Here is a 22,459-nt window from a genome sequence, read left to right as displayed (position 1 = left end):
GCTGAACACTTAGTGTAAAAAGAAACACCACAGGGAATTTTTGGTCTGGCTGGGCTCACATGATGCAAAAGGTACCAGACTCTCTCTGCTTAAATCGGCATCACAAATTGTCATGGCGGTTTGTCATGTTCTACTCCAAAGAATTCTGGCTGAGTTGCAGGAGATTGAAACCCAGGACCCAGACTGAAAATAGAAAGGATGCCACTCTTGGTCTTAAGAGGTTCGAGCCGAGGGGTCTGCTCCCACACTGGAACTGGAGTTGGATCAGCAGCGATGAGCAAATGAATGCGACAGCACTTCGCACACTGTAAAGTGCTGTGCAAGCATAGTGGGGCATGATGAGTTAGCTTTCTACTTTCACCGATCCTGGCTGAACATCGCTCTCTGTAAGCAGCGATGCAAATCATGACTCCATTCTGAGCACAACTCACGGGATCCTTTTATTTAGTAACCAAAATACTTCTCTTCTTTTCCCACAGTGATGATCATGCCTTCATTTTTGTGTGACGCTCTGCTTTCAGTGCTGTTTCTGCCCTGGTCCCCTGTTTAATGAGTAGCACAGTGGTTAAGAACAGGACCTCTGGAGCCTGCTTGGATTGGAATTTTAACTTCAGCACTAACACTTTGACCTTGGGCAAATTCCCCCACCCAATCTGAGTTGTCACTTCCTAAGACGGAGATGCTAGTAACATTAACATTGCAGGGTTAGTATTGGGGTTTAATGAATTTTTTTCTAAAATCAGAAAAAATTTTAGCACATAGCGTGCCCTCAGTAACTGTTAGTCACCTTCTTTGTCCTCATCAATGTGTTTTTTATAATTTTTACTGTATTTTTTCCATTGCCATTTAGTCTCTTTTACCCCCCATTCCCCCACAATCACTGCTGTCCGTGTTCGTGAGTCCTTTTTCTCTTTTTTTGATACTTTCACCTTCACCCCCTAACCTCCCCCCCTCCCCCACTAGCTGTCATCTGCTCTCCACCTCTGAGTCGGTCCCCATTTTCCTTATTAGTTCAGTTTGTTCAGTACAGTCCACATATGAGTGAAGTCACATGGTATTTGTCTTTCTCTGACTGGCTCATTTCACTTAGCATAATGATCTCCAGGTCCATCCGTGCTGTCACAAAGGGTAAAATTTTCTTCTTTTTTATGGCCAAGTCCTATTCCATTGTGTAAATGTCCCATAGCTGTTATATCCACTTGTCTATCAATGGACACTTGGGCTGTTTCCATATCTTACCTATTGTAAATAATGCTGCAACGTAGGAGCACTTATGTTCTTTCTAGTTAGTGTTTTGGGTTCCTTCCAGTATATTCCAGAAGTGGGATCAGTAGGTCAAAAGGCAGATCCTTTTTTAATTTTTTGAGGTATCTCCATACTGCTCTCAACATCAGCCAACACCTGTTGGTACTTGCCAAACACATCACACAGGAGGCAGGAAGGCGTGTGAGCACAGTGCAGGGGGAGCAGGCAGGACGCCGGGAGTCAGCGTGCAACGCAGAGGGCAGTTTCATATTTTACGACATTTATTTAGGGAGTAAAGCGCCACCAACTGCCTCCCAGTAACATGTTTCAAAATGTTCCTGAGAATGATAGCAGTGAGAAGGAGTTTTCTGGGCATGACTAATGACGACTCAGTTTTCCAAAAGTCAGATGGAGTGAGGGTCTGCTGTGGCCCAGAGACGATGACCTCCTGTGGAGCAGTGCGGGGCGGAGCAGCCAGCGGTGGGCCACCCGCTGACCAGAGAACACCGAATCTTGTTCCTCCCTTTACTCTTAGCCGGGCTAATTCCTCCTGTCTTCGTTTCCGAGATGTGTTGTCCTTTGAGAATAAAGAACTTATTCTTAATCCTCTCTCAGAAATCAGTTGCAAAGTAGGTGAACTTTCCTTAGAAATCAAAATAATTTTTATACTCATCATCTTTATGAACTGAGATGATAAATGATATTTTTACTGTTTTAACGCATATTTTTACTGTTTTAGAAACAAGGTGATCTTATGAGTAAGGGGGAGAGGAGTTTGTATGAATATCAGATAGGCAACAATCAACTGTATTCCCACCCTGCCTATCTCTAACAAAAACAACAACAAAAAAACGAAAATAAAGTGAAAAAGTCCTGATACTCTACCAGGAAATTACATTCCTCTAGGAATTTAAAGTTTTGGGCTCCCAAGATCTTTTGAAAATGAAACTAGTCCAAAGTAATAATGGTTAAGCCGTTCTGTCAAAATGTCTGACTTGGCATCTAGCATATGACTTGGCATCTAGCACATGACAAAGAGCCGTTGGTAGAGAGTCATGGGGGTAGAAGCTGAAAGAAAGGGTCTCAGATGAGGGGTGGGTGCAGGTCAGGGTAGTCCCTTCTGCCTTTAGTCCATCCTGTGAGTGGTCATAAGCGCTTCCAGATGTTTCAGATGAGTTCAGCTCTGCAGAAAGACCTCCCTCACACTTTGCAACCCGGTACACGTCCTAGATGTGCTGTCCCATGGCTGCCCTCCTTAGCGTTAGATCCACACCTGGGTGGCTCAGATTTCTGCCCTGTCAGTGAAAAACAAATTGGGTCCCTACTGGGTCCATTACTAAGGTGCTAGAGAAAAGTGAACGGCGAAAAGCTTCCTACTCTTCCAAATTTCATGAAAAGAATTGGAATTGCCACTTTCAGAGCCATTTAGGACCCTGCTTTTCTGATGCTGATGGACCCTGTAAATGAAATGAAATTTTAGTGTTGCTAATAGCTGGCTAAATTCAAGGTTTTAAAACCCACACTAACCATGATGCAACTGTGGACTAAAGTAGTAAACAGATGTCATCTGAACTAACGATACTGAGAAGACCTTTCACTAACAACACAGTTGCCTGTCTGGAGATGGGGATTTTAAATTTTTTTTTTCTGTCTGATCACATGTGGAGTTCCATTTAATTTTGCTCTATCAGTCAAAAGCAATTAAGTGATGAGAAAGAAGCCGTTCGCGATATTATCCTTCGGAACGAAAACCCTTTCCTGACCCACCAACATGGCAAAAATTCAGAGTCAGAAGAGGGAGTTGTGTGTCGACTGCCTGACCTTGAGAAAGACGACTTTGCTGCAAGGAGAGCCAGGATGAACCAGCCCAAGCCAATGGTGCCACTGAATCAACTCCTCTATGGGCCTTACCGGAAAAAAGAGCCAGAGAAATCAGGGAGCAGCAAACAACTTTCAAAGGGAATCTCAGAAAAGAAAAGTCTAGAATATAAAAGGTGTGCACTGTGTGTGTGGTGTGTAAGACAGAGAGAATGTAACTGAGTAACAGTGATTCACATCAGAGCCCTTCCCACTTACTCCTCTCTTTCCTGCCCCAGATGTGTATAGTTGGTAGTAGTGGTTTGTTCTGGAGCAGAACACCAGATGTTCAATGGCAGGGAGTGAAAAGACCATGTCCAAAACAGGCTTGGACTCACCACATAAACTTTGTTGTGCTGGATGCGGACCCATCACCACACTTGGGTGCTAGTGTCACAGACTGGCATTATTCGCACACATAGGTATGTGCCGTTGCTACCAGGGGGCAGCTGCCTCTCGAGGCTGCCCAGTCCGTTCTCAGCAGGCACAGAATAGATATTCCTTAGCTATGAGCTCTTCTCTCCTGTTAGCCCCTTTTAGATACTGGCAGGGAAAATAAGTGAGGCTGGCCCTTTGTTCCCTGACGCTAGCAAGGTCACATGTACATGTGATGATGGATACTTCTCATTTTTTAAAAAAATCCAAAAACATAGTACACTTGTACTGTTCATAGAAATTGTTTTTAAATGAGTTTCCTTCTCCCAACTGTTCTCCCATCCTCTTAATTTGGGAAAGGAAACATGTAGTAAAGTTGGATTTGGCCAGTGATTTTTATCCTCAGAGGGATATGATTTCATTTATCGTGTCAGGTCGCTACATTTTGTAGAGTTGAGTTGATCGGTCTGTGTTTTTTGCTTATATCAAAATCAGTTAGAGTTTGCATCTTTAATATTTCACTGCCATTTTTTTTGTGTATCACTTTAAGGGGTTTGCAAATTGACTGAACTGAGATTATAAATATATCAACTATGTATTATTACACAATGAAAATGCTTCTTTGGGCAGAGTGATTGAGGAGTTAGTGGTTTTTTGGTTTGTTTCTGTTTTTGTTTTAGGAAGTACCAGACACAAAACACCTGAAAGGCCCCCAGATGTAAAACAGGTATTAGAGTACGGAAGACCTGGTGTGGTTTTGTTGTAGGACACAGTATAGCTTCAGGAGGGGCAGTGGTTGCGGGTCTTGTCGGCATGCCTTGTGACCAACCGTCCTAGGAGGGCCTTGTGGGAGGGATCGGCTGTTGCCAGTGAAACAAAGACTTCTGGATAACTGACTGGCATCATGGCATATTGATAGGGATCAGCAACCTGAGTTAGGAAAAGGAGTAGCTTTTGTATCTTTCTTTTTTTCCTTTCTCCAGCATGCAATTTTAATTCCCATTTTTTCCAGCTCCATTGGTCTGTTGTCACCTGACTCTATGAGTAGGGACATGATTCTGGGTTGGGATAGCCTATGACCTCTCTAGAGGGCATCAGAGAACTGATGGAAAAAAGAATGCTCCTTGGTGGCTCTTTGCTATGCCCTTCCTTGACCTCCTTCCCCAAACTAGAAGTAAATAGAGAATTCTGTAGCCTTCCTATTTGCATAGACTCTACAAATATATAAAGGCATCCTGGTAACAAAAGAATACCTCTTGGTTTTCTGGGTGATATATTTTGAGAAAATAAATAGTCCTAGTATGTATAAGTTTGGGATTTTCTGTGTCAATAAGCATGTTTGGTTAGAAATTGACTTTTAATGTTAATGCAGATCAATGCCACAGCTTTAGTTTAAATTACAACATAGTCAACCTTAGGCATCAAATGCTCACTTCTTAGGAGAACAACTGAAAATATCAGTTTTAGCATCAATAAAAGTAAACAATTATTCACACAAGGATGAAATGGGTATCGAGTCTAGATCAAGGAAAAGAGGATATACTCTATTCATTCAAGTTTACATTAGCCAAACCTAATTCATGCTATCAGGAAGCAGGGACTGAGCTTGAACATCAAAACTTTCTGGCCAGAATGAACTTAAACGTACTTTCTCGTGGTTGTGGGTTTATGGCTGAGATGTTTTCATATGTGAACAACATTCCAGCTACCTCCAAACTAATCCTAGAATTTGGAGCAGGCGGAGCTCATTACTAACATTTTACTGGTGCAGTAAAAGACATTCCAGGAGGGCTCAGGGATTCAATTAGAAAACTTGAATTCATTATAGTAACTTGAATAGTGTGGGAACTGGGCATCATTACTGACAAACCAAATCTCATTACCATTCTTAAGAGTCTTTCAGTGAACCCTGGCTTCTTTTCCTAAACTAAACTAGAGACTGTCATTGGGTGGAAAAACTTCCTCCTCGTTACCGTATCAAAAGTTAAAGCAGGGGAAAGTACTCAAGGCTCCCGTGGACCGTGGACAGGCTGTTTTTTGAGAAAGGGAAAGGTACTTCCATCATTTCGTTCAGCCTCCAAATTTCCGTGCTTGACCACCTGTTTATCTGCTCCCCTTCCTTGAACTTTATTTTTCCGATGATGTCGGGGTCTGGATCACACTGACAGAAACCGGGGCCAAACGGAGGAGGTGAAGTCAGTAGTGACCTGTGTCACGCGGGCTCAAGAGAGTGGACCCGCAGAGGAGTGACTCAGGAAGGTGCCGGATATCCACAAGGATGACCTGGCGCAGCGGAGAATTCAGGGCAGCCTTGCTCCTCCCCGAGAGGCTCTGAGCTTCGTCAGCGGCTCCAACATCACGGAAGCTGACTTGGAGACGTGGGAGAGACTGAAACTGTCAGGGCAGACCAGGTGTGTGATGTTTTCCCCGGCAGTGGTGTCATTGAACTTTGAAGGAATCCAGTGCTTAGCCTTAGATCATTTTCTGTTTTCATGGCTGGAAATAGTTAATGCCTCTCAAAACACAGAGTGTATTCTGCATGAGTTGAGAGCTATGAACACAGAAGTTATAAGCCATGGGGATGGAAAACTTCCTCTTTAATTCAACCGACTGATTGTGAATGGTTATTTTGATAGGCTTGTTTGCTGTAAGGAATTTAAACTTAAATTTAAAGTATTTTAATATTTCATCATGCCTAAGATTTTTTATGCCCTCATTTATGATGTTGGAAGTAATATTTTTGAAAGCAATAGACACTGAAAGCCCTATTGACCCCTTTGATTGGTTAATGGGAAAGCAATTCTGCTCTAGCCATAGAAGTGTTTTTCATACACTTAGTACTTAAAAGAAAGAAAAGAGAAGACAAACCCCTTATTGACTTGTATTTGCCTTAGAAACCTTTGGAACTCATTTCTGGTTATAACTAGGGATGAAGAAGTTGAGCATGTCTGTGCCCCTGAGCCTTCACCAGAAATTAAAGCAGAAACTGCCATCCAGGATGACTTTGCCAGCCGCAAAGCACGGGCCTATAAGAAAGCTTCCGGCCCCAGGCAAAAGTTTGTGCACTTTGGACCAGTGACAGAGATAGATCAGCAAAAATGGAATCGGCTCAGCATTGGCAAGGCTGGGCCTCGGGAGGACACAGAAGGAGTCATCGGTCGTAAAAGCAAGATTCAAATGTACTCTGTGTCCTCCACCTCGGCAGCCACATCCGAGTTAAAGGAGAACCGAATGCTGAAGCCACAAAATGACGGCAGGTATTTTTTGCCAAACATGTGCGAGGAGGTCTGCATGGGAGTCACTGCTGCTTGTAAAGAGTTTGCCGAAGCTCGTTAAAGAAACCTCCAGAGAGGACGTAGTTTCGACAGGCTCTTTTGCTGGTTAACGGAAAAGTAATGCTAGCGTGTTGCTCTGCGGGGAGGCCTGCGATGCAGTGAAATGGCAGGCGTCCATCTTGGTTCTGTTGTCACCGGAATCACAGCCGGGAATGCCAATAATCTTGGCACATGACCCTTTTCCTTCAGCTGCATTAAGCACTATTTTATTAGCTGGAAATACTGAATGAACTCGATGGGATGTTTTAATGCCACCCCTAGTGTTTTCTTCTAAAGATATGTGATAAAAATCAGGTTTACCTATCGCTTCCCTCTTTGCTGTCCCACAGAGGGAGTTAAAAATAGTTATCAGTCCTGTAAGTTCAGAATTTGAACATCTAAGTAGACATGTAAAAAAGTAAAGGTCTCTTCCCTCCCCTACTTTAAAAAATTATGTGATGAATTTTGAATGAAAAGAGACCTCTCTCTTGGTGGAGTCTGTGGGTCAAGAGTTTCCTTGGATGACTCTCCACCCAACTTGTGAGGGTCACCTGGGAAGACTCCTTCTAGGCCTGTGACTGGCTCTCATCTCCACTGGAGGCTTCCAGCGTTAAATTCCCAAACTCTCTTTTGGGAATTCAGTTCTGTGAGCTGCTCTCTCTTCCATTAAACAGTTAGAAGGCTCTGGGTCTCCTGGAAATGCTCATTCCGCCTGCATGGTGGGATCAAAGTGGAACTCCATGACAGGAGGAGATGCTCAAGTCATTCTCCTTGGTCCTTGAAATCCAAAGGAAAGAGTTAGATGATCCATGACATACAGAGAGTTTCTTTGGTTCCATACTGTGGGTGACACCACGGAGGAGAGCAGGCCTTCAGTAGAAGTAACTCGCACACCAGAAGTGCACAGTTGGGGTTTCAGAAACTGATGGGACCTGGGATGGAAGAGTGGGAGTAAGCAATTAACGAGAAATGCATCTTTGAGACCTTGAGTACTGAAGGGGCCATCACTCAGCCCCATGGTGGAAGTCATGCCAACCGTGTTCCCCTTTTCTCAGGCCCTTGCCAGGGTTCACACTGCTTCAGCTCAACTGGCATATGTCATCTTTACTAACTGGCTTCTGGAATGAGAGCAACTGAACTCTCTTAATCTTTCAGTCTCCACAACTTTCACTGTCTTCCTTCATAACTCTATTTCCTTTTCTCTCTTGATACCATTGCTACTTGATTACCAACAGCGTAGTGAATTCTGGTGTGGACAACAACCGTGACAGGGTCTCACAGCGGGCTCCTGTGCAGGAGTCCCTGGAGGAGCCTGTCAGCGGTGCAGGAACACGCCCAGCAGGGACAGAGGAAGGTGAGGAGCAAGGTTTCCTCCCTCCCTGGGAGGTGAAGGATGACAGGTGGGGTCGAGGCCTCTGGTGTGAATTCTTCCCCTAGGAGTAAAGCTGTCCTCTCTGGCTTTAGTTACATTCAAACAGCTGCCACGGGATGGCAAAGGAGAGGAAGAAGGAGGTGCTCAAAGAGCTTCTGAGATGCCGCCAAAGGCTGAGAGATCCGAGGAGAGCGGCCAGCCACTGTGAGCGCCTTGCCTGCATTCCAGGGTGTGCTGCCTCTGCTGTGCGTGGCTTCTGTGTTCCCAAAAAGCAGCTTAGAGCCACAGTATGCACTCGGTGACTGATGTGATGTGGAGTTAAGTCCCTTAAAGGAATGTCCCATCCTGGGGTCAGAGTTCCGCTTTCTGTGCCCGCTCTGGGTAGAGATTTTAGCATTTGCATGTGGTTGGATGCTGGCCAGATTTTCTTCTCAGAAATCGTGAAAGCCAGAAAGGGAAACGTCTTCCCACGTGAGTACCAGCTGCATGGTGGAGGCCCACGGCACTGGTCCTCCATTGCTGTGTGCGCTGCTGCCTCTGCGGACATTGGCTCCTTCTGTCTTGAGTTAACACCAAGCGAGTGACGCTACTGAAAATATCTTTAGAAATAAGTGGACTTTGATTGGCTGGACTGAATGTTGCCCTAGTTCATGTCCCCTGGCCTCTGAATGGGAGGCTTCGGGGAAAGAAGATTGCTCAGAGAAGATGACAGCTCCTGCCTGGAGTGGCAGCAGATGGAAAAACCAAAGAAGGTTGTATGATTCCCAAAGAGATGACATGATGGCCAGGAGAACTGGGATGTCTCTTAGACATATTGGATGCAACCCGAACCAGTTCCTTCCGGTTCCATTTGCAAAGCAACAGGATGCGGAGGAATCTGCAAAGGGCCCCCTAATGAAAGATAAGAGGTCAGAAGATTATCCTGTGGCCTGTTTCTCGTGACTTTGTTTCTCCATTCTGAGCCTTGATATGTGCTTTGAATATGTTGTTAATGCATTATGGTACATCAATGCCACTTACCCGCTATTGCTTACAGAAACACTGTTAAAAATTGGCTCAGTCTGCCAAGTATGTGTCTTTCTCTTTTTTGCATGGAAGCAGGTGTGGAAAGAATAGTTCAGTTATGAATTTTTCTGTCAAGCATTCTCTTTGACTCTCACCCATGGGCCCCCTAAATGAGAAGCACTTTTGTTTCTTCCTAGCTGACATAGGAGCTTCTGGGTAAAGGGATTGAACTTCTTTCTGATCTACTTGGCTTCACTCTGATTCTAGGAGGTCCTTCCAGTCCAAAGAAGATGTGTATCACTTATAAAATGTGTAACTTAATTTAATTTCAACATTAGGAAGTACTTGGTTCTTTCTAGATGTGGGAGTTGTGCTCTGTGCTATGACTTGATATAGAATGAAGAGTAGGGAGCCCTGGCAGGTGTGGCTCAGTGGGCTGGGTGGCGTCCCACAGACCAAAAGGTGGCTGCTTTGATTACCAGTTGGGAGCGCATGCTCGGTTGTGGGTTCAGTCCTCGGTACGGGAGCAAACGGAAGGCAGCCGGTCAATGTTTCTGTCTCACATGGATCTTTATCTCCCTCTCTTTCTCCCTCCCTTCCACTCTTTCTAAAATAATTAATTAACTACTTAATTACTGTAAAATGAAGAGTAGGAAAGTAATAAACCTTCTGGCGCTATTTAGTAGGAGTGGTACGTTTGTGGACCGCCTGATCAGCGTAGGGCAAGAGAGTGGGGAGTGTGTAGCATGATTGCAAGTTCCACTCTAAAGCGGGAAGTGATGGAGTTCTGCTTCATACAGGCGGCTTGATGGTAGTGGGTCGAGGCGGGGGAGGCTGGAAGAGCCTTAAGTAATCCTAAAATTGAAAAATAACATCCTACCCATTGTTATCTTCTGGGTTTAATCTGCTTTACGTTCTTCTGAATGATAATAATAATAGTTTAGTCCAGCCTTACTATGACACTGGCTTCAGGGAGCATGGGCAATATTCATGCTCTACAGCTAGGGAGCGCTTCGTAGCCTTTTCAAGGTGTGTCTGATCCCTCTAGCTCCCCTCAGAATTCACAGGGAGTGGAATGGACGTCAGCTCTGTTTCACAAATGGGGTGCCTGATGCAGAGAGGAGTAAGTGAATCTCACTTGGCTATCCGACGGTTAGGGCTGGTGAGGGCTGATGCACCACATGAGCCCGTGACATAGCTCGGCCCTGGAGGGCCACTGTAAAGCAAGTTGAAATGAAAGGAAGGGAGGCCTACAGCTGCTTGTATTCTAGGTGCTTTCCCGTTTACTTACTACTCACACCGCCTTTGAAAGTGAGAATGTTCACCTGCATTCTGCATTTAGGAGCCGGAGGCCCATGTCTGCACAGCTGCTAGTTACAGATCCAAGATTCAAACCCAGCTCTGTCTGGCTGAAAGTCGCTGTTCCACTCGGGTACATTGTTGGCACTGGTTACTAGAGGAAACTGTGGAAGTCTGGTGAATTCCCCGTCACTTCTACCTGTCCCTCTACTTGTGCTTTGGAAGGAGTTCTCTTTACATTCAAATGGGAAGGGATGGCTAGTTTGAGCATGAGGAGATGTACTCAGGTTTACTGTGTGACACCATCGTGTGATGGAGCAAGCATGCACCTGGGGAATTCATTTTCCTTTCAACAAGTGTTTATCGAGCGATTGGTTTTCTGTAACGCACACTGCGCTGGGTGTTGCAGGGATAATCTTAAATGAGCAGCAAACCCGTTTTTCCCTCTCACTTCCAATGAAGCTTGTGTTAGTTCACAGTATGGAAATATATAACCAGCTAATTATCAATTCTCACCTGCAATCAGTAGGGGCATAGAATATTTCATTTATCCTTCTGAATATGCCTGCTCTCACAGTGAAACTTTATTAATCGCCTTGTTTTGGGATGCTTAGACCAGCTGTGATTCACCTGGCCAACTCTGTACCTCCTAGCTGATTGACTCACCCACTTCGCATTAAAAAAATCTCTTTATTCCTTTTTGACTTTTACAATTTCGATTTCCTATAGGAGGACTGGGAAACCAATTTGAAGCCCAGGCTCTAATTATCTTCTGCTTAACAGTAAATACAGTCTTGCTGGAATCGATGCCCATATAAGGCTGATAAACTAGAGAGGAAATTCCTTAAATCCACAAGTAAAGAAATACATTAAGTTTATCTTCGGAGACTGTGCTCCTCTGTTCTTTCCGATTTCCAGACCAAACAATAAGTACCCAATAAACACTTACCAACGGCCCAGCCTGGTCACTCTTCAGGGAATCCCGAAAGAACACCCCTTGCATTTGTTGGCAGAGATGTTTGTGAAATGTTATAATTTGTGTGGAGGCAATTTAAATTCAAAAATATTCTACAGCAACAACATAACTGAACCTCAAACCAAATATTCTAAAGAAGCCAAACTCAAAAGACTATGTACAGCCTGGGTCATTCACAAAGTACTAAACATGTAGTGCTAATCTATGGGTGTGTTCAGTTTGTGAAAATCAGGTGTAGGTGTGGTTCCTGCACTTTCTGTATGTGTGTTACACTTCAATCAAACATGAACAAAGATATTCAAATAGGGACACAAAAAGACACAACCAACTATCGGTTGGTTTATTTCTAGATTAACCATCTGTTAGGCATAAGTTCTCGGCTCTCCTCCATGGATAATTTACGACACACAGTATTTGAATAAGTCTGTTCCAATAGGCCTATTAATTAACTGGGAAACATTTACCCCGTCTTCAGAATTAACGCTGTTCATTCATTCTCTCAATGTGCAGGAATCCACTGATCATCTGTTTCAATCTGGTGGTATTTTGAGAGAGTTGGGTATATTAGTTTAAATTTTACCACCTTCTGAAACTACCCTCTGGAGAAACAGAAAAATCAGTCTCGCTGCTGGACGAGAAACATCTGCGAACCCGTTCCTTGCCTTGGCTTTGGCCGTGTCAACATATATTTTAGGTTTGCTCTGGTGTGGTTGCCTTCACTGCGAGTGAAAATAATTTTCAATGAATGTAGACTGTCCGGGAATGGTAAAAACATACGAGAGAAGGGTATGTGTACGTGTATTCCCATGTTTTCTGAGGGGTTTTCTCTACTATAGGAAGAGACCTTTAGAAATTACTCATTTCCTTCTAGTTAAACTAATATGAAAGTAAACATGGGATCAGGTAATTTTTGTTGAAAACCCCACAGTTGAATTTATTGGAAACTGAAAGCGAGATGTGTTTTTCTTTACTCAAATAATCCTGCATCCACCGTCAGAGCGCGTAAATAAACAGCCTTGCAGGGCGTTAGAAGGAAGAGCCTTCTCTTAAGATTCCCCTTTGCAGAGGAGAGGGAGCTGCATTTTTAAAACATGCTTAAAATATGCCCTTCTAAAGTTCTCATTTTGTTTTCTACCCTGACCTTTTCCTTTGCTTTATCAGACACATTAAAACTTAAAGTACCTATATTGCAGAGGGTACAGTACAGCTTTGTAGATCAAAATAATCAGAAGACTATAAAAGATTGTAAAAAAAAAACTTTGGTGTTTCAAGTGATGGCATTTCACACAAGTCTGGTTTGGATTAAGGCTGCCAGTTTTCTAGGAATTGTGGTTTTTGTCAAATGCATGCAGGAGGCACTGATTGGGGTTCTGGTTAGAGTCTGGTTTGCTTTCAGAAAACTGCAGAAACGCTCTTTGATGTCATAAATGCATTAACACGTCAGGGGAAGGGCCAGAAAGCACATGCTTCTATGTTGGGTGTCCATTACAGCCCATTACGGCTGAACATAAGGCATGGACAGTTTAACTGCTTGTGAGCAACCATAATGCAGGTTTGGGTTTTTTTAAGCTGACTTCTCTAAACATCGTGGGGTGCACCTAAATATTTTTGTGTTTTTATTGAACAGATTCTTTTGTGTGTGTAGCATGGGGATTATTTTCATTTCTCCTTTGTGTTTTAATACACATTTTGCATTTTTTAGAACTGTCAAGAAGTTTCTTTCATTTTCAGCAGTTAATGAATATTAATTGTATAATGACACTTCTCTTCCAGCGTGATCAACAACAAAAAAATAGGTGTGCACACATACATTTCACCAGCAGTTTTTCTTTTCAGCTTGGTGACAGAGTTAACCTTGTCTTGCAAATCCTCTAATTTTGTATTTGGTCTTATAGATACGGTCCGAGAACTCCTGTGTCTGATGACGCAGAGTAAGTCGTTTTGTATTTGTAGGAATATGTTAATTACTAGCCTACACTGCATGCCTTCAGTACTTACCACTAATGGAAATGCAACCAGCGCAACGGTGAACTGAATAGCTAACCAACTCGTGCAGCTTCAAAAAAGCACTTGAAGTTGGAATGCAGAACATATGTTCTGTGCAGGAGAGATGAATGAAAAAGCAACTCAAGCATGATTCTAATGTGCAGCTGCTGCTTCAAACTTAACATTTGCTTTTCATAGACGAGGCATGTTAATGTTCTTGTTACCATTTGGCTGTTGGTACCCCTTCTGAGCCATGGAATTATTAAAGTGGGATTCTGCATTTGCATTCAATTCTTCATAGATTAGGTCTTGGAGTTAACAAAGAAGCAGTCATTGTCGTGGCCACATTTTTTTAAACTAAGAAAATAAATTCTAAACCACTAATTATGGATGCAGAAGCCCAAGGTCCTTCCAGGTTGGAATAATATAAACTGTGGGATGCTTGACCCCAAAATGTTGCGATTCTGCTCAGGTTCTGTGGCATAGCAAGGAGTCACGATTTAATACAGGCCTTGGGCATTCTCTCCCTGCTACTTGGTTTCCATCTTCAAGATTCACTACCCATGCCTGTCTCACCTCCAAATTTCAGAGGAATTCACACTCTCCCATTTGTGACCACATTAATCCCATTTTGAAAGTGGATTTTCTATGCACGGAGCATTCTGAAATGAATATCTAAGGCAAAAGTTTTCTTAGCAGAATACTAACTTCCTCAGATTGGAGTAACTTGGGTGTTAAAAACCATGATTAAGACCTAATTCCACCCGCTGGGCCCGACGTCTTTCCTCTATGAGAAGCGTTCTGTGGCCTCATAAGCGTCGGGCTCCTCGGAAGAGTGAGCGCCATGTTCTCTCTGCTGTCCTCCTGTGCTGAGCCATAGTTTCAAGTCACACCGTGGGGAACCCAAAATAATGCTGTGGAACACAACTGTCATCTCCACTGGTGACAGTGAGAGTCAAAATTTACTGTTTTCAAATTGTGCTTTTTGCACGTTCACGCTCGGGACGTCAGCCTCCTGCACACTCGAAGCTCTGAGCCATCTCACTCGAACACCCAGGGCGCCCGGTTCCAGGGCACGGCCGCTGACTGCTTTGTGGCCTGATGTACAGAGCATTCGAGGCTCAAAACCAAAACCGAAGTCAGCCTGAGCTTGACTCGCTGCATGGAGTTAAGTAGTCTATAAAATTGAGCCCCGGTTATTACTTTTAAAATCTGCAGTGGCAATGTTTAACATTCACTGAAAGGAGGATTACATAAGATTGATAGGCAAAAACATAGCTTGCATTTGGCTAAAAAAATATTTTGATAGAATGGATTTGTTCCTCATCAGTACAGTGACACCGTGCAATTTGCCTGAGATAAAAGAGCTCTGTTGCAGAGCTTTGGGGTTTTGCCTGTACCTGAAGACGAAAGCTCGCCCCCAGAAGTTAGTGATTGTTTTTAAAGAGGGTGGGGGAAGGGACTCCCTTCATTCCTTCTCAAACATTACAAAAAACAGCCTCATGGAATAAGAAGGGGAGAGGGAGCTTCTTTTCCAGACGTCCTCTCTAGGAATATCAAAAGTGCCACATTTCCTTCCTGGAGTAGACACAATTTACATGAAACCGTGTGGGGAACCAAACGAAAAGTTTGTATCGGGAGTTTATTTTTGAAATAGAACGTCATACTATGTTTAGTTTATTAGCTTATTATCTCTCTTTTTCAAAATCTTTAAGGGCAATCATTGGCACAGGCTCTGTTTATCCATAATTGACACATTCTTAAAATACAGCCCAATCAAAAAAAGATCTGCCCTTTGAAAAAAATGCAGGTCAGGGGCAGACCTACCACACAGGCAAACAGAAAATTCCACCTCCTGGCAAGCCAAGAATGTTTCCGTAGATTTGGTTTCCCCTCCTGGCCCTTTCCTCACTTGTCCACTCCTCCTCTCCCAACACTCCCCCCACCAGTGGAGGCTGGACCCTGTGAGAGCCAGAGGCCATCTTCTTCTTAACTCCCTTACCTTGGACTTGGCCCAGAAACAATTTCCAGGCTCCTCGTGAGGTAGTTTAATCCTGGCCCTCAAAAATGCCAAGCCACCACCAAGAAAGATCCCCAGGCTCTGCAGCAGGGTCCCTGGCACAGCAGCCCAAGGGCACAGTTGATTGTGTTGAGAAGCACAGGTTTAGTGCAAGTTGCATTAATATTCTGGAACCTGGGCTTCTTCATTTCGGAGGCTGAGTCCAACCCCTGAGCTAGAGAATGTTTTCCAAATGGTCACTCAGCCTATTTTCTGTCTAGTATTTTCAGTTCTCGACTTGCTTAGTTCCTTTTTTGAAATGGCTTAAAGATATTGCTCATAGTTTTGTTGTTTTCTTTTTGACCAGTTTGCTGGTATTTCTTTTTTAAAAAAAGTCTGGGAAAAATAGTACTTCTAGTACATGAGAGGACGAACAAAAGTTTCTCTTTTTATTTCACTAATTAGCATTTGGCCACATATGGGCTGAGGCGGACAGAAGTTTCAATGAGATGGAGGTAGGAACTCGGGACAAAGTCCGATCCGGAGGCCTTGCCCTTGTCCTCCTCGTGTCTGTCAAGTGAGACAACCAGTTCCCAGTTTTGGAGAAGGCTGCCATTTTCTTTGTGGGGTGTCAGAAGAAGACCTAGCTGTATGGCCACCCGCTGTGGCCTAAACCAGAGCTCTGCCCTTTAGAAATTTGTAGATGGCTAAGTCGAAGGAAGGGACCTTCTTTTTTCTCACAATCTGCCAACTACCGAATAGACTACAAGTGAGTCCCAGCTCAGAGAGATTTTTATCTGGTAAGATCTTCACAAACACTGAATTGAATTGCCTTAAAAGGTGAACTGACCGAACTGAATATGCTTAAAGGTAAGATTTTTTTTTTTAAACTCTGAGAGGAGGAATGGGATGAGTTTCAGTCTTATGTGGATTTTGATCCATGAAGTTCAAAAAACATGGGTTAGACTTTCTTACCTAACTCTGCAAATTCTAACTCTTTCCCAAACATTAACGTAGTATAAAACAAGTGAAAAGCCGCAGTCCCTCCTGCCCCGTGAGGACTGCAGTGGGTCTGGAAGGCAGAGCCCCCACACCCCACACCCGCATTGGCATGTGTTGGCACGTGGAGGCGGCTTTGCCCAGTGGTTTGTCCTGTCTGAGCTAAGAGAAGCCTCGGATGAAAGTTCTTCCATGCAGTCAATTATTAGAATGCCCTCAGGGTAGACAGACTACAAGTACAGTCTTCAGTTTTAGCTCCCTCGGGTCAGACTTAAATTGTCCAACATCTAGAGAGGCGAGAGGCACCTACACACCCTTACAGATCGATTTTGAGTGTATTGAGGTGACGGTACGCAGTCACTGCAGGGGGGTCATTCTCCCCTTCGGAGACCTAGCTGCTGAGGGTCCCACTAGCACCCAGTGGTGATGCGGCTGTTCACTGTCCAGCTATGGGGCTATTTCGGACATCAGTGATGGCGTCTGGAATTAGTTGGTGGCGAAGTGCATGGCTTTTCCTTTTCTTTGTGTTAAGCTGGCTTCAAAAAATGGACAATTGCAGTCTTCTGTTCTTAGAGTGAACTTTAAAGGGCCCTCCACTTTTTGATTTGGGGGCTACATGACCCATTTCATCCCAGGACTCCTCATTTCTTTGAGAGAGAGTGAAAAAAAGAAGGGAGGATTTTACTTTGATTTTTTTTATTTCTGTTTTCATCTTGCTGCTTAAGATTTTGCTGGAACAAAGGTCTGTGTCAGCATCATAGTATAAAGCCCCTAGGATGTTGCCCACCATTAGTGAGCTCCTACAGAATAAACATATCAATTATATATACAGTCTGAGGGTTTAAAATTACTTTCTCTATATTTTCCTTTTGAAAGAGTAAATGCAGAGTTATCCTCACAAAAATAAAGTAGACTGATTCTAAGAATATCAGGGTACAAAATGCATAGTGATTTATAAGATTTTCTGTAATCTTAATATAAAATACTTTATTTTTTAGTTCCACGATATCAACTACACTATCAATTTACAGTTTTATGGGAAATAGAAATGACTATATCAAATATATGCTTCACAAATGCATCCACTAATGTTGAATGCATCCAAAATTTAGAAAATAGCACAATATGAAAAGGTGGGTGTCTTAGACTTCAGGCCACATTTTTTTTTTTGAAAATGGAGAGACTGATTCAGTTAATATAGAAAACATTTAAGCCAGATCTTTACACAAAGAAGCCTTTACTATAATAAAGTTTCACTTCATGGAATGCCACCCTCCTTCTCCAGAAATCCTCCCCAAGTTAAACCTTTTCATTCTTTTTTTTTTTAAATTTTCAAATACATTTCCAAATTAGAGGAACCCCGAGCGTCATATACCTTTTCTAGCTCTTCTTTAAACATACTTTGGCACCTGTGTGTAAAATTACATTGACCTGATGCATCCACCATTGAGGACAAAGATGGTCATATTTTGGCTTTTGCTGCGGAAGAGGTGGGGGTGCTGGCGTGCACGCTGCTGGCTGAGGGAGGGACCGTTTTTTCCGGACGCGATAGCGCCCCCACGCGGCAGGACGGCCCCAAACACTCAGTGACAACAGGCGCTGATCCCCCTCCGTTTTTGTCTCCGCTCTCTCCACACGCAGGAGCACGAGTATGTTTGACATGCGATGTGAGGAGGAGGCTGCAGTGCAGCCGCACAGCAGGGCCCGCCAGGAGCAGCTGCAACTGATAAATAACCAGCTGCGGGAAGAGGACGACAAATGGCAAGATGTGAGTGCTGGCCAAGGCCACAGGCAGCGGGGAAGCTGCCCAGCACCATGGGTTACAGGCCTTTTGGAGCAGAAGATCCGGTGGGGCGGGCAGTCCAGGACTTGAAAGACATGCGGGGGAAGGGAGCCCCTAGAGGATTTCAAACAGTGACACAGTAAATGTAGGAATTAAAGGAAGGTTAATAGCAGCATGAAGAGCGAGGACTGAGTGACACAAATAATCTGCAAGTATCTGCTAGGCTGGCCACACAACAGGGGGGGACTGGGGGCGGGGAGCAACAGGTGTAAGATGTAGAATTGAGGAGGCACTGTTGTGAGATTGTGTATTTGAAATTCATGATGATGACAACAATGACAATGGCCAACACTGAAAGCGTACCAGTAACAGGCACTATTTTAAGCGCCATGCATGCCATAATTCTCTTTAATCCTTTTAGTAACTCAATGTGCCAGCAATTATTGTTGTGTTCAGTTCCACAGATGAGTCCCAGAACAGCTAAGTAACCTGCCCAAAGTCATACAGTTGGAGAGCTAGGGAAGGAAGGCTCCAGAGTCCGATGAGTGCCTTGAGATTGTCTGAGTGCTGAGAGCAAAGAGCCAGGGTCCGGGAAGAGCTTGAAGTCAGGGATGAGAGGAGGGAGAGCAGCTTAGTCCATTTAATCCTCACAGAGCACTCCGGCACAGCACTTGTAAACTTGACTCCGCCTTTAGTTTAAAAAATTAACTCCTCCAAAGTCGATAAAATGTAATAATCATGTCTACAGTATATTGAGCACTTACTATGTGCCGGCACTTACTTACTGGTACCTTACATGCACGATCTCATTTAACCCTCGCGAAAGGCTTGGAAGAGTAGGTGCCATTATAATCCCTACTTTTGAGATGAGGAAGCTGAGGTACAGAGAGGCTGAGAACTGGGCCTGTGATTCCAGAACGTGGATGAGACACAGCTGGGACCACTTCCCGGGCTGCAGTCCTACCCACCTGACTCCAGAACCCTAACTCTTCATCCTTATGCTATAACTGCCCATAAGGCTTGTGGTGAGATCCTTGTAAGGATCAGAAGAATTAATATGTGTAGGGTCATTGACTCTGGGAGACCCCAAAGCCAATTTTTTTCTATTTTCTTCCTTCCCTGAGGACATTGTGTAGGTCTGTGGTAGGTCTATCGTCAACAAGTCCACTCACAATGCAGAAGTCATAAGTAGCAAGAAATGAAGTTTCTTACAATTTTCTGTGAGGCAATACTTTAAAATTTGGCGACTGAGATGGAATGTGATTGCAACTTTCACATCACCCTATTTAAATAAATGTGCTGCCTGCTCTGCAAGGTCCCCTGCCTTGGAGGCATTCCTGTTCCAACCAGGCTCAGACTGGAGCAGGGGGGGGGGATGCCCTAGCACAGTGCCCGGCCCATGGTCAGCGCTCACTAAACTCTGGAGAGTAGAAGTGGAGTTGTGTGCAAGCCTGCAAAAGTATGTTCTGTCTCCTCCCAATCCACCCCCACAGGACCTGGCTCGTTGGAAGAGCCGCAGGAGAAGTGCTTCTCAAGACTTAATCAAGAAGGAGGAAGAAAGGAAAAAAATGGAGAAGTTACTGGCTGGAGAGGATGGGACAAGTGAGCGAAGGAAAAGCATCAAAACCTACAGAGAAATTGTGCAAGAAAAGTGGGTTCTTTCTGTTGTTGTTGCTTAATGTATAATATTATTTAGATGTGCTTTTTCTAAAAATCGTTGGTTATCACAAAGGCCCTGACACCAGTATTACCCACTCCCCATGTTGTCTTGTCAGCTCCGCCTTGGTTCCTCCTGAGGTCTTTTTTGCAATTTTTGTGACTGTTGTTGACTTTGGTGTTGCTTCTCTGTCCCATGCCCGTGCTTTAGAGAGCGGAGAGAGAGGGAGTTGCATGAGGCATATAAGAACGCACGGTCCCAGGAGGAGGCGGAGGGCATCCTTCAACAGTACATCGAGAGGTTCACCATCAGCGAGGCTGTTCTCGAACGCTTGGAGATGCCAAAAATCCTGGAAAGAAGCCATTCAACGGAGCCAAACTTATCCCCTTTCCCAGACGACCCCAACCCCATGAAATACCTGCGGCAACAGTCACTGCCTCCACCTAAATTCACTGCCACTGTGGAAACCACCATCGCTCGTACCAATATCCTGGATACCAGCCTATCAGCAGGCAGTGGGTCTCCGAGCAAAACTGTCACTCCCAAAGCAGTGCCTATGCTGACACCCAAGCCTTACTCCCAGCCCAAAAACTCTCAAGAAGTTCTGAAGACCTTTAAGGTAGGATGAGTTCTTTAGGAGTAGAACTGAAACCGAACTCCAGGGAGTTGGTGGAAAGAAGCATTTTGCCTCAGTTACTTTCTTTTGTCTAAAAAAGAAAATGCAAACAAAACAAACTGTGTTGACATTCACAGTTGTGAAGTTTATGTGCCTCCGAGATTTGGTCTGTAAATGGTTAGGGAGAGATGGTACCCCCTCAGTCCCTGCTGTTCATATTGATGGGCTCCAGTGGGACTGACGGTTGAGTCATTTCCATGAGCAAGGTCTGTTTTCTAAGTTGATACGATGGCCTGGTCTCTATATGTGTGGTCATGAACCCTAATTTACTAACACCCTAGGTATCTACAGTTATCTGGAGGTATTTGCAAGCTCTTCAAAAAAAATTTAATTGCCACTGTTCAAATAGAAGTGTATACAGCTTTGTTTGAGGAAGTAATTGGCATGATGTCTGAAAATATGGCAAGAACTGAAAAAAATACGGGGAACATATGGAAATACAGGATTTTCCTAGTCCTCAAATGAAACAGATTTTGAAATATTTTTAAGTGGAAAGAAACTAGGTTGTCTTTTTACCAACCAACGTGTAAAATAAAGTTTCAGAACCAACCCGTGACAACCGAGCCTCTTTTCACTTTCTCAGATTCCCCCGTCTTCCCTCACACGAGGAGGAGGCACTCATCCTTTGTGTTAAGCTCCGTCGACTACAAAGAAAAGTCAGTTCTCATTGTCCCTGCGCACCACATGGGTCTGTAATAGAAGACAGAGGTGGAATTCTCACTGGCAGCCATGGACATGTAACTGTAAAGAAAGTTTGCTTAAGCAAACTAATTGAGCGATGTGATGCCTGGTATCTTTCTATTAAATTTCAGAGGGAACCAAACCACACTTCCTGACTTCTGCTTAAATAACTCCAAATATATCTTTAAAATCTGTGCCTTAGGCTTTGATAAAACAAAAGAAAAATGTCGAGCCTGTGTCATCTGGGTTGAATTGAGGTGTTTGTCCCTTGAAGGGCGTCGGCTGTGCCTTTGGTGTTCGCAGCTTTGTCCTGAGAGCCTGGCATAGGTGCTCAGGACACAGCAGGTGTTCAGCAAGTGTTTACTGGATAAACACGTGGCTTTTTCCTGAGAGGACGGGCTAGTCGTCCAGCAGACTCACACACACACAGATATGCACGAGCCCCTGCACACTCAGCAGCTCACCCAGGTACTGCCCAGCGCTCCTTCACCTGGTGAGACTCATGGCAATAAACGGCCTGTGATATTTCGTGAAAGACAGTTTGATGTTGGGATGACTCCAAACAGGAGTAGGGAATACATTTCTTTAGCTTGGTATCCATGGCATCCAATCAGATAATCTCTAGTCTGCTTCCCCTCATTTACATAAATAGTGCAGTATAATCATTTAGAAGAATTAGGATAGATGACTTTGTGGCAAGATTTAGCACCTGAGAAAACCCAGTTCCTGACCGTTGTGGCAAGATGGTATAGAGGCCTCAGGAAGAGGTGGACTGAGCCACTGGAGTGGAGGTCCTTTGAACGCCAGGGCCCACTCTCGACCACCAGTGAGCCTTTGACTCATCGCAGGCCTTGATAGCTCTCAGCCTGCTCATGGCCCCACCACTGAGTGGGTAGACCCACTGCGATCAAGGGTAATATGTAAATAAACAGTTGTTACCAGACAATGCAGGGACAGAAGCTAATGGGTGGGTGTGTGAGTGTGTGTGGGCAGGGAAAAGAGTTGGGACGTGGGGAGTACGGCCCCGTTTCCCAGTACAACAGAATTATAGGTAAAGGAAGATCAAGTGAAATCGTTAAAAGGCAGCGTTTTTCAAACTGAGAGTTACCAACTGTTCCTAGGTTATAAAATCACTTCAGTGGTTTACAATCAACATTTTTTAAAAAATGAAGTAGAAGAGAATAATTTTAAAAATGCCTAGTACATCACACACAACAAAGGTGACTATTGTTTTA

At 44.1% G+C, this 22,459-nt stretch overlaps 1 protein-coding gene across 1 annotated transcript in view; it reads left to right on the top strand.

Annotated features, from left to right (window-relative positions):
- Positions 1-22,459, top strand: part of LIMCH1 (LIM and calponin homology domains 1) — a 322,455-nt gene that overhangs the window by 250,704 nt on the left and 49,292 nt on the right. The window contains exons 10-14 of the mRNA XM_053672339.1: positions 2,937-3,239; positions 13,339-13,374; positions 18,069-18,195; positions 19,704-19,861; positions 20,078-20,486. Coding sequence (XP_053528314.1) covers positions 2,937-3,239; positions 13,339-13,374; positions 18,069-18,195; positions 19,704-19,861; positions 20,078-20,486 — 1,033 coding nt within the window. The remainder of the gene's footprint in view (positions 1-2,936; positions 3,240-13,338; positions 13,375-18,068; positions 18,196-19,703; positions 19,862-20,077; positions 20,487-22,459) is intronic.

This window comes from Artibeus jamaicensis, unplaced genomic scaffold (assembly GCF_021234435.1).
Source record: "Artibeus jamaicensis isolate MK-2021 breed Jamaican fruit bat unplaced genomic scaffold, CSHL_Jam_final contig_76, whole genome shotgun sequence".
In the NCBI taxonomy this organism is placed as follows: domain Eukaryota; kingdom Metazoa; phylum Chordata; class Mammalia; order Chiroptera; family Phyllostomidae; genus Artibeus; species Artibeus jamaicensis.
The sequence above is the reverse complement of the archived record's forward strand: the minus strand, read 5'-3'. Positions and strand labels throughout refer to the sequence as shown.